Source organism: Xenopus tropicalis, chromosome 6 (genome assembly GCF_000004195.4).
Source record: "Xenopus tropicalis strain Nigerian chromosome 6, UCB_Xtro_10.0, whole genome shotgun sequence".
In the NCBI taxonomy this organism is placed as follows: domain Eukaryota; kingdom Metazoa; phylum Chordata; class Amphibia; order Anura; family Pipidae; genus Xenopus; species Xenopus tropicalis.
In genome coordinates, this window is record NC_030682.2 from 93020769 (window position 1) to 93036503 (window position 15735).

The following is a 15735-nucleotide window of genomic DNA, read 5'->3' on the forward strand; positions in this document are numbered from 1 at the left end:
CTGCAAGAATTATTTGCAGCTACTCAATGGTCAATGCCCTACCCAGTTGTAATCCAATTAAGAACGTTGCGAGGGGACATGATTACTCTGTACAAGTACATTAGAGGGGATTATAGGCAGTTGGGGGATGTTCTTTTTTCCCATAAAAACAATCAACGCACCAGAGGTCACCCCTTTAGATTAGAGGAACGGAGCTTCCATTTGAAGCAGCGTAGGTGGTTTTTCACGGTGAGGGCAGTGAGGTTGTGGAATGCCCTTCCTAGTGATGTGGTAATGGCAGATTCTGTTAATGCCTTTAAGAGGGGCCTGGATGAGTTCTTGATCAATCAGAATATCCAAGGCTATTGTGATACTAATATCTACAGTTAGTACTAGTGGTTGTATTTATAGTTTATGTATGTGAGTGTATAGATTGGTAGGTGTGGGTTAAGTGTGCTGGGTTTACTTGGATGGGTTAAACTTGATGGACACTGGTCTTTTTTCAACCCTATGTAACTATGTAACTATGTTGTGCGCGCTTATGTGCATTACCATAGCTAATAATATTTTGCTTTTTATTAGTGAAATGGGCTCTATGTGCTGCAGTGCTTCAAGCTGCTCCAGTCTGGAAAGGAAAGCCAAGGCTATAGTCCATAATTTTGAGGCTACAGTGCATTTATATATATAACATATACAATATATGAAACAAAAATTATACTGATACAAAATATGCATTTCAGATCTCTAGCAGGATGACAGGCAGGTTTCTTCTCAGCAAAGCACTAAGATGAAGATGGCAGTCTGGCCAAACAGATACAGTAGCTATGTTGCAACAATATAAACAACAAACAGCAGCATACACAATACACTAGTGTCCTAGCAAATACCTGACTGCTAACATTTGTTTCTCCATTAGATGAGCTTTCTTGGAAAGTAACAGAGGTGATCTTCCACAGGTGGCAAGGGGAACCTAAATCTTTTCATTAACATGCTGGTTAAACATGAAGTCATCTGTACCCTGTATTTATCCATTTAATAGTGCAATTTCAATGTTTTAAAGATAATGGAAATAAACCATAACTGTGATGTACTATGTTGCTGCAAAATTTTAAGAAATGCCTGAATCAGGATGAATTAGGTTCTTTTTATTAACAGCATAACTTGGTACGGTCCATGCACATGTTTGTTTTGTCCTCAAAAAAGAAAAAAAGCAAATTAGAAATGCAGATAGATATGCTCACTTTGTTTTTTGGGTATATTTATTGCCTTTTACTGTTTGCATTTTGGAAAAGGTTACCTGTTAAGTTTTCTTTTTAACATGATAGAACAATGTTTATTTAAAGGGGAACTATCCTAATTTAACATAGGCTTTCCCTTCTGGAAGTAAGGAAGTTTCTAAAAATGATCAGTTACAAATTCTGTACTGTTTTTGAAATGATCAAGTTAGTTAATGCTAATGTACAGACCAATAACAATCTTTTGTGCAACCATTGGGGGCAGGAAAGGTAGTTCCCACCCACCATTGAGAATAAGGGCTGAATCGTCAGATATGGAGGTAGAAACAATAGAAATTCTCCCACCACCTGCCGATTCAGCCCTAAACGTAGATTTTGCTCTGACACCTTCAACGGCCAACGCCGGATTTCTACTGGGGGCGCCCCCCTATCGCAATCCCCCCCGAACGCTTACAGGCATGCGCGAACAAGCAACCCCCCCCCCGCACAAGCGCCAAACTTAAAACTCCCATACGGAGCAGTGGGGAAAGGTCCCCATTGCTCCGTATGGGAACAAAATTTGAAAATGTTGTTGCGGCGGGGTGGCATGCCGCCCTAGGCCCAGCCTTTGTGGCCTCACCACAAATCCGGGCCTGTCAACGGCGCCCAATCAAAATCTTTTAACCTGCCCGATTGACAAGACGACCGATATCAGCAGGCTTTGCGATATTGTCTCGTCGAGTCACCATACACACGCCAAATATCATATAAAACGGGGTTTCGTGTATTGCTGGCTTTACTCTGAATTAGTCAGAGAGACAAATTACTAATAAAGGGTGAATTTGGGGCAGATTTATCAACATTCAAATTTTTGTAGTTTCAGAATTTTATGAAAATATGGCTAAACTCGTTTCCACAAAAACCACAAATGTCTAGTCATTTATTAAAAGATCCGAACTGAAAATGCACAGATGAAAAAAATGCAGAAAAAAGGCGAAACTGTGTCTTTTTTGTATCGTTGCAAAAAAGGAATCATTGAAAAAAAACCCCAAACCTCTAAAACCACAAAGCAAAAAAAGATCTTCCAGTTGTAAAAAGGACTCCTGCCTTTGACTCCATTTCTGCATGTCCGAAACATATTTAAAAAAACTGAATGAATAACGCACTGGCGCAAGGGCTCTCAGCTCTACAGCAGTCAAACAGAAAAAGCCACCAGTATATACGTGAATATGTCAGTAACCAGGCATTTAGGATTTTTGAAGAGTGTACTTGCTACAGATGTTCCAAATAATAATAATAATAATATATTCAGTAGAGAGTTGTTGATCCATAATGAAACATATTCTGTAAGCCTTAAACAAATAAATGTAAACATACAAAACACACTGCCTAAAGTAACTCCATCAAAAGAAATAAAACGGAATGCTGTTTGATAGGGTTAATATAGCAGAATAACACATTTGCTTTTGGCATCATAAATGCAATTCTAACAGCTGTTACAATTTTATTATACATTCTAGAGGACTGCAACTTATTCTAAACAAGAAAAAACTAAGCAAGATATTGGTACGCTAACTGTGCAATTAGTGGAAACTAAAATATTGCTTTTTTTGGGCATTTAGTAATTCTGACAAAGAAATATATATTATATTAATAATCCAGATCCACTGAGCTAACCTAAGGGCTAGCATACAGGCTTTAATACAATGCATGGGTACAGTAACTGCAGCCATTCAAGTGAATGATCATGTTCCACAAGTGCAAGTTATTTAGTGTTTTATGTCTCAAATAAATACTGTGCAACTATTCTAGATGACTCAGTGACATAGAACAGAAAGGGAAATAACAAATAAAAATGCGGGTAAGTATGGATCAATGTTCCCTGTAAGCCCAGTGCATGCCAAATTGGTGTATACAGAGAATTTTGCATAAAAGAATGAGAGAATGATGAGAAAAGCTTATCTTCCAATTTAATCCCAGATTTTCCCATAAAGCCAAATGCAATTCAATTAAAAACTTATCTCACTGCTTATCACATGTAACTCTACTATGCGGAAAAAATGAAAAACATTTCTCAAATGGAATCTCGCCTATAAGTTTTCATGTGATAAACCATAGAATAACAGTTTCTTATCGAACTGAATTTGGCCCATAATTTGGTACTTTACATTGCCAGCATGGTCCAGTGAACATGAATGTGGATAAATGGAAACTCATGCACCTTATTAACAAGCAGCCTAATTGCATTTTTAAAGGAATTAAAATAATGGGGCAATTTCCCAGTAATATTCAATAAAAGGCCCAGTTGTGGCACAAAGGCTGCAAAATGCAGAATCAATTTTACTTTACATTAATTTGGAACTAACCATGTATGCTATCTTTTCAGTAATAGCTGCCATAATGCTTGTCTCAGGTATTCTCTATGGACTTAACTTAAACATCATCTACTTGTCAAATATAGATTGCACTGTACTACCTGTACCAAAGGGGACACATTGTTACGGAGCTGTATATCTTCTCAACAAATTCAGGTCATGAAAATAAAATCCATTTAGTGGAAATGAACCTTCACTTTCTTTGTCTGTTTCCCCTGAAATGTAATCATAGGCCTCTATTTATATCCTAGCTAGCTATTTACACATTATATAAATATTCTGGTACTTTGCAGAATGAAACAAAACGATCAGGTGAGAGGCAGTAAATCGAATGCTCTTTCCTAGAAATAAAATGCTTCCCAACGTTGATCACTTTATTGAAAGTGGCAATTGGAACACTTCCTATTTTTGAGTAGTTGAATTTGCAGATTCTTTATATTTTTGGGCTTCTACGTTTTCTAAAACCAGATGACCACCAGCATCTCTAATTATCCAGCTATTGTCCTTCTATCTTACAATCCTGCTCTAAATACTGCATGATGTATTTGTGCTGCATATGGGAATATTACTAATAAACATGCTTGCAAGATTCTGTAACTGAGGTCTGATTTTATTGTGTGATTATTGGCCGATAACTGCCCTCTCGGGGTTTCAAGTGATCATTGTGCCAGGGTTATTTAATGAACCTTTCTTTTAATTTTATAGGAAACCGTCTGTGGTGGCTGCTTAAAAGCTGAGATCAGCCAGAGCATCCATCATCATTATTTTCTATATTTAGCATTTTTCTGTATGATTATAACGTCATGGTCATTAAGTTGACCATTAACCAACCTGAATTATAGTTCTTTGATGTTCACATCTTTTTGTTCATAGCATCGATACCCTTGCAAAAATATCACCCATCCCCACACGTTCATCTGCATCCAAGTTGTTCTGTAAGCATATTGCCCTGCTGATTCTTATAATTTTCTTTCCTGGGCCCAGTAGAGTCGAAGCCCACTGGGAGACCCTCTGGTGCAATGGCAGGCTAGTCCAACCCCTCCTTACAATTTAACCTACCCTAAACCTGGCACATAGAGATGGAACAGCTCTATTAAGTGAAACTAAGAACTGATCCAGTGAGTAGATGCTTTCCAAGAATTGTTACTCTGTGAAGCAGCTTATTCAAGAAAAGAAAAGAAAACAACATTTTGGAATTTGATACAAAAGGCTCCAAACAATAGCACAGGATTTGGAGAGAATTTTACGCTGTCAAAAGATTTCACCCACATGAGAGGTTTCATTTGTCTCCACCTTAGAGAGCACTGAGCTCTGCTTCCCTGTGTTATTTTTACTATACCAACTGTTATTATTGCACTTCTATATGTAGTCCCTGCTGTGTAATGAATAATCTGGAGACTGGACATAAATACACGATTGCTTCTCTCCACATTGAACTAAGATTCTTTATGTTTGGGACTGGACTTTTGTGCTTTCCTGGTCACAATATTGTAATTGTACAGAATGGCTTTTTCATGGTATTTTTTATTTGAACAGTGTTGGGGAAATTTAACAATGTCTAAAGGTGACTACTGTGATTGTACCTTTATTTTTCTATATTTTTCTATTACTAGCTACAGTTTTTATCACAACCTATATCATTTGTCTTTTCAAGTTATTACTCATTCTCACATTAGCTGATATTACAGTTGTTATTAATATGTGGCATGTGTAAAAGGTTACTGAATTATTATAAAGGCCCCTATTATATTATTATGTGACCCTAAAATTGTTATTGTTATGTATAATGCCATTGGAAAAAAGCTAATTGGGGCACACATACCCACAAATATATCAGAACTAGAGAGCATGTACTGTATGCATTGGCTTCTGCATATATCCTCCAACCGATACCTAGTAAGGGGTCTCATTGAATATTGAGGCCAGTGATTTATTGCACATACCTGTGACATGCCACAAATATCCACAAATAGCTGCTTTAATAAATTTACAGCAATACTGGGATATTTCTGAGCAGTAATAGATATCTGTGCCTATAAAAAGGTACTCATTTTTTATCTTGCTTTTTTAAAAAATATGCTGATATCCAGGCCCTATATATTAATCCAGCTAAGCCATCTGCCATCTCTTCATTACCTAGAAGCACACCTTTAGCTATGCCAGAATTTACAGATTTGTATTATTTTTTAACAACTGGGACATAATTACAGGAGGTACAAAAGCCATGACTGCACCCCAGGCCCGTTACCCGATGGTACCCCAAGAGCACAAAAAACATTTCCCAAAGAGGAAAAAGCTATAGCATATAGGAGCCAAACCACTATCCCATAAAAGTCTTGGATTATATGAGTTGATTATGTTAATGAATATGAGAAATTGTTGGTGATTGGGCAGATAAAATTTGGCACTGGGGGTGCATGGGACTTTAGTTACATCACTGATCAATAGAACACATTGATATAACAATATTTTATAAATTTAGGATGTTCTTAGCTAAAATAATATATTTTGCCTACTTTAGTATTGAGCCCCTTTGTAAATGCCCTTCCCCATTTCCTTTTATTTTATTTGCTATAGAAAAAATGCATATAAATGTTACATTTATTAGAAATGTTTCTGTGTGGAGTTACTAAATGCCCACAAAAGCAATATAAATTTAGTTCATACTATGAAACAATTTCCATGTTGGAGGTACATGCAGTGCTCTGCAAGTGAAATGCAGGCAATGCCAATTACAATGAAATGAATCACCCTCTGTCAGGCTGGTGCTTGTAGAAAAAATACAGCGCCAGACTAGCCCATCATTTCTGCAGGCTCAGTGACCAACTTGGAACCGTCCCATGATGTCTTGAACTGTTCAGGAACAGGAAATTCTTTCTGTTGACAGACAAAACCAACAAAGGAGATTAGATAAGCTGGTGGATACAATATACAAACTGGAGAGAATGTGGCCAGACTAGCATGAATGACAATGCCTTTAGAATTCAGACAAACTGGAATTAGATGCTGCTTAATAAATCTCCCAGAAAGCATTTATCAAAACGGCAACAGAGATAAGTGCAACTTCACTCGTATTATCATTATCCAGTCATAGAAACATTTATCATTATTATTTTTTGATTATACTATATTTATATAGTGCTGACTCATTTATATAAAAATGAGAGAATGCTTTGATTGCTGCTACTATCATGTGTGAAACAGGGAGCTGCATGGATTTACATTTGGGTAATTAAAGAAGTGACGAAAAGGGTCCATATCCAACCACAGTTTTTTTTAAAATAGACACAAAATTTGCCAGAGGTACAAGAACTACTAGGCCCTAACAAATTTAGAGACCTGTTGAGCAATCAAATTAGTTATACTAGTGTTTTATGTTTACATTTAGAGGTATAGCCACATGGGGCTGTTTCTTGGCCTGCATATAAGTGCAGGAAGAGAAACAGCTTCTACACTCATATCTGCAGCCTTAGGGTGCAGACACAGAAGACTGCAGATATAAGCGGGGCTTTGTGGCATTAGCCTAGAGCCAAATAAATACTTACACTCTGGTCCATCAGGTGAAGGGGAAGGAGACCCACACATAAAATACATTTATTTAAATATCAACAAATATATATATATATATAAATATATACAAAATATCATCTTACATAATCTCCATCATGCGGGACAAGAATGTTCATTTCCGATGATTTGGCACTCACAATCTCACAGTCTATTGAATTCTCACTCAGGTATACATGGCATCCATCTGTCTTGTTAATTGAAATGGTTGGTACTTTTCCTAATACCTTAAAAGAAGCAAAAAACATCACCTAAATATCACTTGTTGTTTAAGCATTCAACATGTTATTAAGTGTATTAGCTCATAAGTATCTGGCATTGAGAAGCACCCATTTAATATTCTTATCAGAAACCATCTGTCATGTTCTGTGCAAGACAGTAAAAGTACAGATGCATGAGGTTCTGAGACACGTTAGGGGTCATTTATAAAGCCTGGGCAAATTTTCACCTGGGCAGTATCCCATGGCAACTAACCAGGTGTTTGCTTTCACAGTTCTACCTGCAGCTGGCTGAAAAAGGTAATTGCTGACTGGTTACTATGGGATAATTTATAAATAAGCCCCACTGAGTGCTGGGGTAACTTTGTTACTGCTAACTGGCTCTATTTTGACATATACTTTACCTGTATTTCAATATCTTTGGAATTAATTACTTCTACAATGCCCACAACATCATCAAACACAAGTCCAAGCTTGGTGCAGTTGTCTGAAAAAGAGAAGTATCCATCAGGAAGCAAAGCAGATAACAGCACATGCTAAGAATTTGCTGTTGCCATCCTTTCCAGCTGATAAAGTGTTTCATATTGTTAAATAAATAAACTTTTATAGAGTTTCTTGGGATTTTTTACAGTTCAGTTTTATTTCACTATGAGTCTAGCTGAAACTCTCTGTGAATGTTGCAGTCAAAACCAATATTGCTATGGGATTCCTTATCCAAAAATACTATATCCAGTAAAGCTCTGAGATTTAATGATTTCCTTTTTCTCTTTCGAATAAAGCACTACCTTGTACTTGATGGTAACGAAAATGCATAAATTCTTATTAGTGGCAAAACAATCCTATTGGGTTAATTTTATGTTTCCTTTTTTTTTTCTTAGCAGACTTACCAGTAAGGTCTCCTTAACTCCTTATCTGTAAAAACCCAGGTCCCAAGCATTTTAGATAATAGATTAAATAACCTATAGTATATATATAACATTCTCACTGATGATAATAAAACCTGATTCTGGCAACATGAATGTAAAACATCCATTCCTTGGTGAAAAGAAGATGATTTGCAAATTGGGCAGAACCTAATACACAGAACAGCTGTACTTTAAAGGAAAAGTAGCAGCCCGTAAGTTAATGGCACACTTTGAGCACTCTATGTAACAGTTTTAAGCTTTTGCAGGCTGCTACTTAAAGTAGCCCCAGTACCTTATACTGATGGTAAGTGAGCTGCATAAATCAATTTTTGTGGCAAAACATCCAGTTGGGTTATTTTATATGTAAATGTTTTTAGTAGACATAAAGAATGGAGATCCAAATTATGAAAAGCCCCTTATCTAAAAAACTCAGGTCCCAAGCATTCCGGATAATGGATCCCATACCTGTACTAAATATTAATTTTATGTGACTCCACAGATGAATCTCTCTGATAGCTCCTATACCAGTTCTGAAAAAAGCTTTCATGGTCAGTAAAACCAGGCATACATAACAAAGCCAGCAAATCTAGTAGTTTAACCAAAGAGCAAACAGTTGGATTATGGCAGGAGCATTTGCAAATCCTGTCAGGGGCAGACCTCTTTGCCCACAAGGATATTTAAACCTAATAATTAGACCTCTTGAAAAATCACTGAATAGGCATCGGTTGGTCACCTGACCATGAATTTGGCCTCGTATGTGGCCCAGTGAGCTTTTCTTGGTCTAGAGTTGGCAGCTAAAATTGGACTGTGCTTTAGGCTGAAGCAAGAAAACAGCAGGCCAGCAGATGTGTTTCTATGATTTTGGCATTATTCAAGTCATAAATCAGCATCACTGAAAACAAATGGTGTATATCAGTATCTGTGTCTTGTGCAGGTATCTGTGCATTATTTTATTAGTAAATATACAGTGCATATCCATATGACAGATTTATATAAATTGGCATTCATACAAACCTACCGATTATAATTGAATTTAATTTTCCTTTAATTTGTATTGTTGTTTTCTTGCATTTAAAAATGTATGCCACTTGCTTGAGTTCAGTTTCAGAAATAACAAGGCCTTGTACTCCCTCCTGGTATTCCTAAAATGAGATTGCCAACACTGATGTGATTATCTAGGAACTGATTTCAATGACATAAACAAGAAAAGTATTCACCAGTCATCCAGCAATATGTTGACAGTTCCCAAAATAAAATGACACAGTGGTTCAATCGCTAACTGGGTTTTAAATCAGAGAATTGTGTTTAGTTTTTGGGGGCAATTTTAGTGGGGCTCACCAACCCCTTAGATCAGTGATTCCCAACCTTTTGTACTAGTGAGCCACAATCAGAGCCACAAAAGTATTAAAAAAAGTTCATTGGGGATGCCAAATAAGGACTGTGATTGGCTACATGGCAGCCACATGTGAACTGCTAGCCTGCAGGAGGCTCAGCTTGGAATAAAACTGTTTTTCATAACAGTTTATAGGTGTTATATAGCCCTGTGGTTAAAATAAGGGCTAATCCACTGGGAAATCCTCTGGTACTGTGGCAGGAACCCTGATCACTTCTTAATCAGGTACTGACTAACTAGCTATTAGAATAATTTATTATCCTTCCATTTTTCTTACTAAAACACATACTCATACACACAGTCCAGTAGTATGTGTAATGATTAAGCCTTGAAGCTAGTGGACATATCAGTGTAGAAATGGACCTACATATAATTGCAAAGCAGTCACCAGCAGCAAATCTCTTACCACTCTCCATTTCTTTCCTTCCAGTTCGAGCAAAGGAGGATAAGACTGATGTGGAGGAGATTGAGGTGTAGTTGGGCTTGGGGTGTGACTCTTTGTAGGTGATATACTTGATCCTCCTTGGCTCCGCAGTTTAGGGTTTTTATGAGTCTTCTGTTCATCTGAAACGTGTCGGAGCCCTATGCAAACATGTAATTTCATATTTCATAACAACAACTACACAAGGAAGAATAGATATACACAAATGAGTTTCCTATGAAGGCCTAAAGTTATACTGACACTAAAAAACTACTCTTCAAAATATCTATAGATTATTATGATCTTTTTTCTTTTTTTGTTACTTAAAGTTCCCAAACCTGACTGTTTTGCCAACCTGACTGTCCCTTCTCAGCCTGTCAGTTATATCTTCTAATGCTAATGGGCTCCTGTTGCACAATTATGGCAAAGTATAAATCTGAGGTAACATACTATTTATTTCTATTATGTGCATATTTACTTTTCAGCAAATCCTGTTTTTATTGCTGTGTTTTCCTATTGTCTAAACAATGTTTACAGTTATGAAATACCACCCATAACGCCAACCAGAAAAAGCACATGAGGCCAAGAGAAAGCGCCTCCAATAATAACCATTAATATTAGTCTCCGTGGGTTGGTGATCTTTCTTGCTCACACCCACTTCCAAAGGAAAAGGGGAGGCCACATGGCTCTACCACCTTGGGCAAAAAACTGGCTTTAGGTTCCCCCAATCAAGACTTGATATAGGCAACTGGCAGCCCACCAGCTGTTGATGAACAAGAATAGAAAGATGCCATTGAATATCATTTATAAAATCTAAATGCAAATTGACTTTGAGTTGCAGATAACTGAATAAGCTCAATGGAGCCATTGTGATTGGATGCCTGTGACTATATTACCCCTAAGGGTTTAAATGCCATGGAATTCCCTACCACTCAGAAAGTCCAGTTGATTTACACTTATTTCTACTAGATAAATCACATACAAATCAAATACAAATTATACCATGGCACTGTTATTATTTATATTTGTCATAAGACAGAGGCATATAACAACAAAACATTCATAGTAAGGCCCATTACTTTTATTGGTTTCAAGATCATATAATACACCATCAAGCTTGTAGGTTTTTACCTTTTGTAATAGCTTCTCCCTGATTAAGCTGGGCAAACAATGCAGAGCGATCTTGGGAAATATCATCTTTGGCTTTAGAATCTAGAGAATCAGCCATTGGAGGAGGACATGGAGGGGGAGGAGGAGGGGGAGGGGGTGGACAACTTGACTCAGATGATTTTTGCAGTAGAGCGACTCCTTTGGCAGTTGATGGAACTGAACATATCTGTATGAAAACAAAAATAGCATTAAAATACACTTCTTGTTGGGTAACAAAAATTACACTGTGGGGATAAAGGATGATAACTCATACAGAGTTTTTGTTCATCCTATAATCTAGAAAAAACAATTGATAGTTGGCTTTTACTGGTCAATTCTGTTAGAAGTGATTAAAGTAAATACCTGATTGGCTGCTTTAAGTTACTTGAATAATGCAACATTTGCTTATGTTTCTACATAACCCTGCATTTTATTTGTCTTCTGTATGTCGTGTTACTGTTTTCAGTTGAAACATTAATTATTAACAGACTTTTGACCTGATCCCGTAATCCAAAGGAACCAATCAGAAGTGTATTTTCATTATTAGAAATGGAACAGACCATTAAAACTGCTTATTGGTTGCTATACATTGTACACACCTGCTGCTGCCTCCAGCACTGAGTTTCTTTACTGTACCACAAGAATGTGTACTTTTGTTTTCTCAACATTCTGCTTCAACAATTTGGTACTAATCCATTCTCGACATGTGTTTGCAGGTCATTTTTTGGCACGCAGTGCAGACAAGAGATACAACTATGTACCATCTGCTTAGCAGAGTTAATTTAGGGCACATAATAATATCTCTCCTATTGGCATGCCCACTACAAATACCCTGGATAAGTTGTTCCATGCTGTTGCCTGATAACAGACTACAAGTGATGATAAAGGTGAAATCCATACAAGTCTGAAGGTTTGGTATATTTAGGTCATGCTTGAAAAATGAAAAACATTGCTGTTTAAGTGCTGCTACCTTATTGCTAGAAACCTGACAATCTACAACCTGGACATACTATTTTACTATACTATGGGGCCGATTCACTAAAGGTCGATAAAACGACCACTATTTTTAGCATGCGTTAAAAATTGTATTGCTTCTTATTTTTTGCGACTTAACGCTCGATTCAGTAAAAGGACACGTATCATAATTTAGAAGCGATGTTCTTTGCGTTAACTCGCGATGAGCGTTTTTCTTGCGCTATTTTCCACTGTGTGCGTTATTTGCTATATTAAAAAACGACTGTTCGGAAAATTACCATTTCCCTGAAAACTGGAGGCTGCATCACTCTAGTGCCAACACATAATTGAAAAAATCCCACTGCAAACTCCATGTTGTGTTGCCAAAAGCTCACGAACCACAATTTTCTTTAAGTACCGCCTACCCCAAGTAGGTGTTAATCTTCGCACAGACTAATGCGATATTTAGCACGTTTAATGCTTCATATGTGTTTGTGAATCATGCGTTAGTATTATATCTATGCGAGAATTACCGCAATGCGAGGTAAATAACGCACTGCAATATGCGTCTTAACGCATGCAAAATGACTTTGATGAATCGGGAATTAATTATCGCATGCTTTTTAACGCAAAAAGCGTTATCGACCTTTAGTGAATCGGCCCCTATGTATCTGTAGTTGTATATATAGCTTTTAGTTTTAGTACACTAGCTGCAACAGTCCACAGATTCTATGAAAGGCTGTCCTTAGTATAACATGTAATTCTATTACAGTTGATACAATAAAGTAGTTCAAGTATCCCAATATATCACAGAAAAACATTATCATTTTATTTAAAAACAAAACAAAAAAAAAAGCATCTGTATGGGCTGCTAAGAGTCCCTGGGATATATTTCTGCCTATATTTACTTCTACTCTCTGCTTCCTACTTGCCTAACCTCTGGGTTGGTCCATGGGTTCTAAGATGCATCAAAAGTGTAACATGAGCATTCCACCTACTGGAGGATTAGCTAAGTATTATAGAATAATTTGCTGAAATCAAAATAAAAGAGAAATAGCCTCTAAAAAGATACTCAAGGAATCCAGTTGGGCACATTAATTCAATTTGCAGCATGGTACCCAATCAAGTTTTAGCTTGCACAAATTCAATTGACATCATGGTACCCAATCACATTTTACTTTGCATTGTTCTACCTGCAGCCAAACTAAAAAAATAAATAGAATATCCAATCAGTGTCCAACTTTTTCCAAGTAATTTTCTATAGTAATTAACTATACTAAATGTGATGGGGTGGATGGACAGATAAATAAAATAATTATATCATCCAAAGTGATTAGTAGGTTAGTTTTGAGCAGTCTGGAAGATGCATATTCCTGCCCAAGATATTAAGACAGTCTACACTCTTCTTGACTATAGTGCAGCTTTACTGCTTCCGACCTTACTAGTATATTACAGTTGTATATCATGAGTCAATAATATGAAACAAATGACAGCTCTTACCAAATGTAATGTTACAAAGAGGGGTTTGGGGGCATCAGGTTTTCTTTTAAATCCAAAACGCGGAAACACACATATATATGCTCTAGAGATGTGAATTTTGCAAATTGTTCTATGCACTTATAAACTGAGAAAGAGATAGAGGAATACTATTAAAGTTGACAATTGCTTCAACTGATGGTCATCAAACAAGCTAAAGATCACTGATAATGTAAGTAAGCTTCTCAGTAAGCTTCTCAGCCTATACCCTCAAACTTTACTGTGTGTAAGGATACATATATAATAAAGGTTTCTTATTAAGAATGAACATAAAATTTGTAAAGTGGGCAAAAAAATATTTGACACTAGTCATTTCTGAGAAGGCATAGACATTTGTAAGAAGCATCTATTTCAACAATAAAATGAGTAGGCATGCCTATTGTATAAGGACATATGGATGGGGTCAGAACCATCAGTATCATATAACAACTCTGTATAACAGGTGGATTATGACACATGCAGGGCCTCTTTGTTAAGGTACTTGTACAATCCATTGTAGCTCTTCCAGCCACCTGTTTGCATGCAGTCCTGATGTGGGCTGTATATGTTACATGCAAAAGCAGCTGATGTTCAGGCACTCGTGTAGGCCCTCTGTCTTTCTTTATTGTCAAGCCTTATGACTTGTACATACCTATGGCTCTACTAAGAAACATTTCTTATACTCGTACTGATCTTGTGGCAATGTTTATACTGTAACTCCACTAAAAGTTATTAAAACAAAATAGCAACTTGACTTGTATGTGCTTTATTTGTATTAGAGATTTCCAAACTGTGGTTGCTACCATACAAGGTTTTTATAGTTCAGCAAGGCTATAGATTTAGCTCTATATTCTTGAACAGGCAAAGGTATTAAACGTATTACTCCTCTAAATCACTAAAAATTGTACTTTGGGGTTTACACACATTACTTAACCGACCGTAAGTTGCTACATGCAAACAAATCTTACATATTTATGTTTCTCTAGAACTATGATCTATGTGCTAATAGCTATGCTGAGCACAGTATTAAAGAACACACTTGTTACAAAGTATTAAACAATCACCAGTTGTTCTGTTGGCTTTTTAGTGCTTTTATGTAAGTATTATGAGTGTCGCTAGACAAAAGTGCAAACTTTTCTGAGCCCTCCTTGTTAGGCCGTGACACAGCTGTTGCCCCGTCCCCTCCTTGCACTTAGCAGCCCCCCGTACTGTAGCATGCCACACAGCTCAACACCATCACTCAAAGAAGTCACTCAGAATTTGGCAGCCGCTGCTGAATTGAAACGAACAGTTGCTTGGTACAGCTGTCGGTTTCTTAAAAAGGTCATCTATGGTTAATACAAAAGCTTGAAATATTAACTTCTCCACTACAGGGGGCAGCATTGCATCACTATGCACAAAGTACTTTGACTTATAAAATAGTTCTTGAGATGCCTGAATTGCACCCTCCCATGCCTCACGTGTCCCTTGATAGCCAGTAGTCTGCCTTTAAATGCCACATATTTAGTATATTTAAATTTTTGATTAAAGGACAATATCCTAGCCCATTATGATAGTCTATGTTTGTTTATCTTTTTATTTTTATTGTATTGGCTAAATTGGGTTCTTAAATGCTCTTAAAACATATGTACAGTGAAATACATGTTTTGCAGGAGATGCAGTAGTTTCTCTCAGTAACAGCAATACTGCAAGTAAACACTGGATGGCCCTAATGGACAACACTGTTATACCTGAGAAACTGGAAAGGATTTGCCTGTATGTTTTGTCTCTGCAATACTAACTTTATTTCCCCTCTACAGGGGTTATTTATGAACCACAAGTACAGCTGCAGTTGTGCATCATTTAGTGCACTCATTGGCCAAAATGGTACCAGTCATTAAAGGTAATTAAAGGTACTTAAATGCTGCATAGTTGTGCTCAGCGTGGCTGGGACCATCCTTCCTTCTCTTGCAAATCATGCACAGTGCTCCTACTGACCCAGGGAAACCTGGGAGATACTGCTACATTAAAAGTGATGGCAGCTTCATGGTCCTGTGGAAAATAAT

The 15735-nt window shown here is 37.0% G+C and overlaps 1 protein-coding gene across 1 annotated transcript in view; it reads right to left on the reverse strand.

Moving 5' to 3' along the window:
- Nucleotides 1-1103: 1103 nt before the first annotated feature.
- The window catches only part of cap2 (cyclase associated actin cytoskeleton regulatory protein 2), a 64700-nt gene continuing 50068 nt past the window's right edge, over nt 1104-15735 (reverse strand). The window contains exons 8-13 of the mRNA XM_002932680.5: nt 11204-11408; nt 10058-10233; nt 9277-9400; nt 7758-7840; nt 7222-7362; nt 1104-6445 (exon numbers count right to left, since the gene is read on the reverse strand). Coding sequence (XP_002932726.1) covers nt 6362-6445; nt 7222-7362; nt 7758-7840; nt 9277-9400; nt 10058-10233; nt 11204-11408 — 813 coding nt within the window. The 3' untranslated portion in view covers nt 1104-6361. The remainder of the gene's footprint in view (nt 6446-7221; nt 7363-7757; nt 7841-9276; nt 9401-10057; nt 10234-11203; nt 11409-15735) is intronic.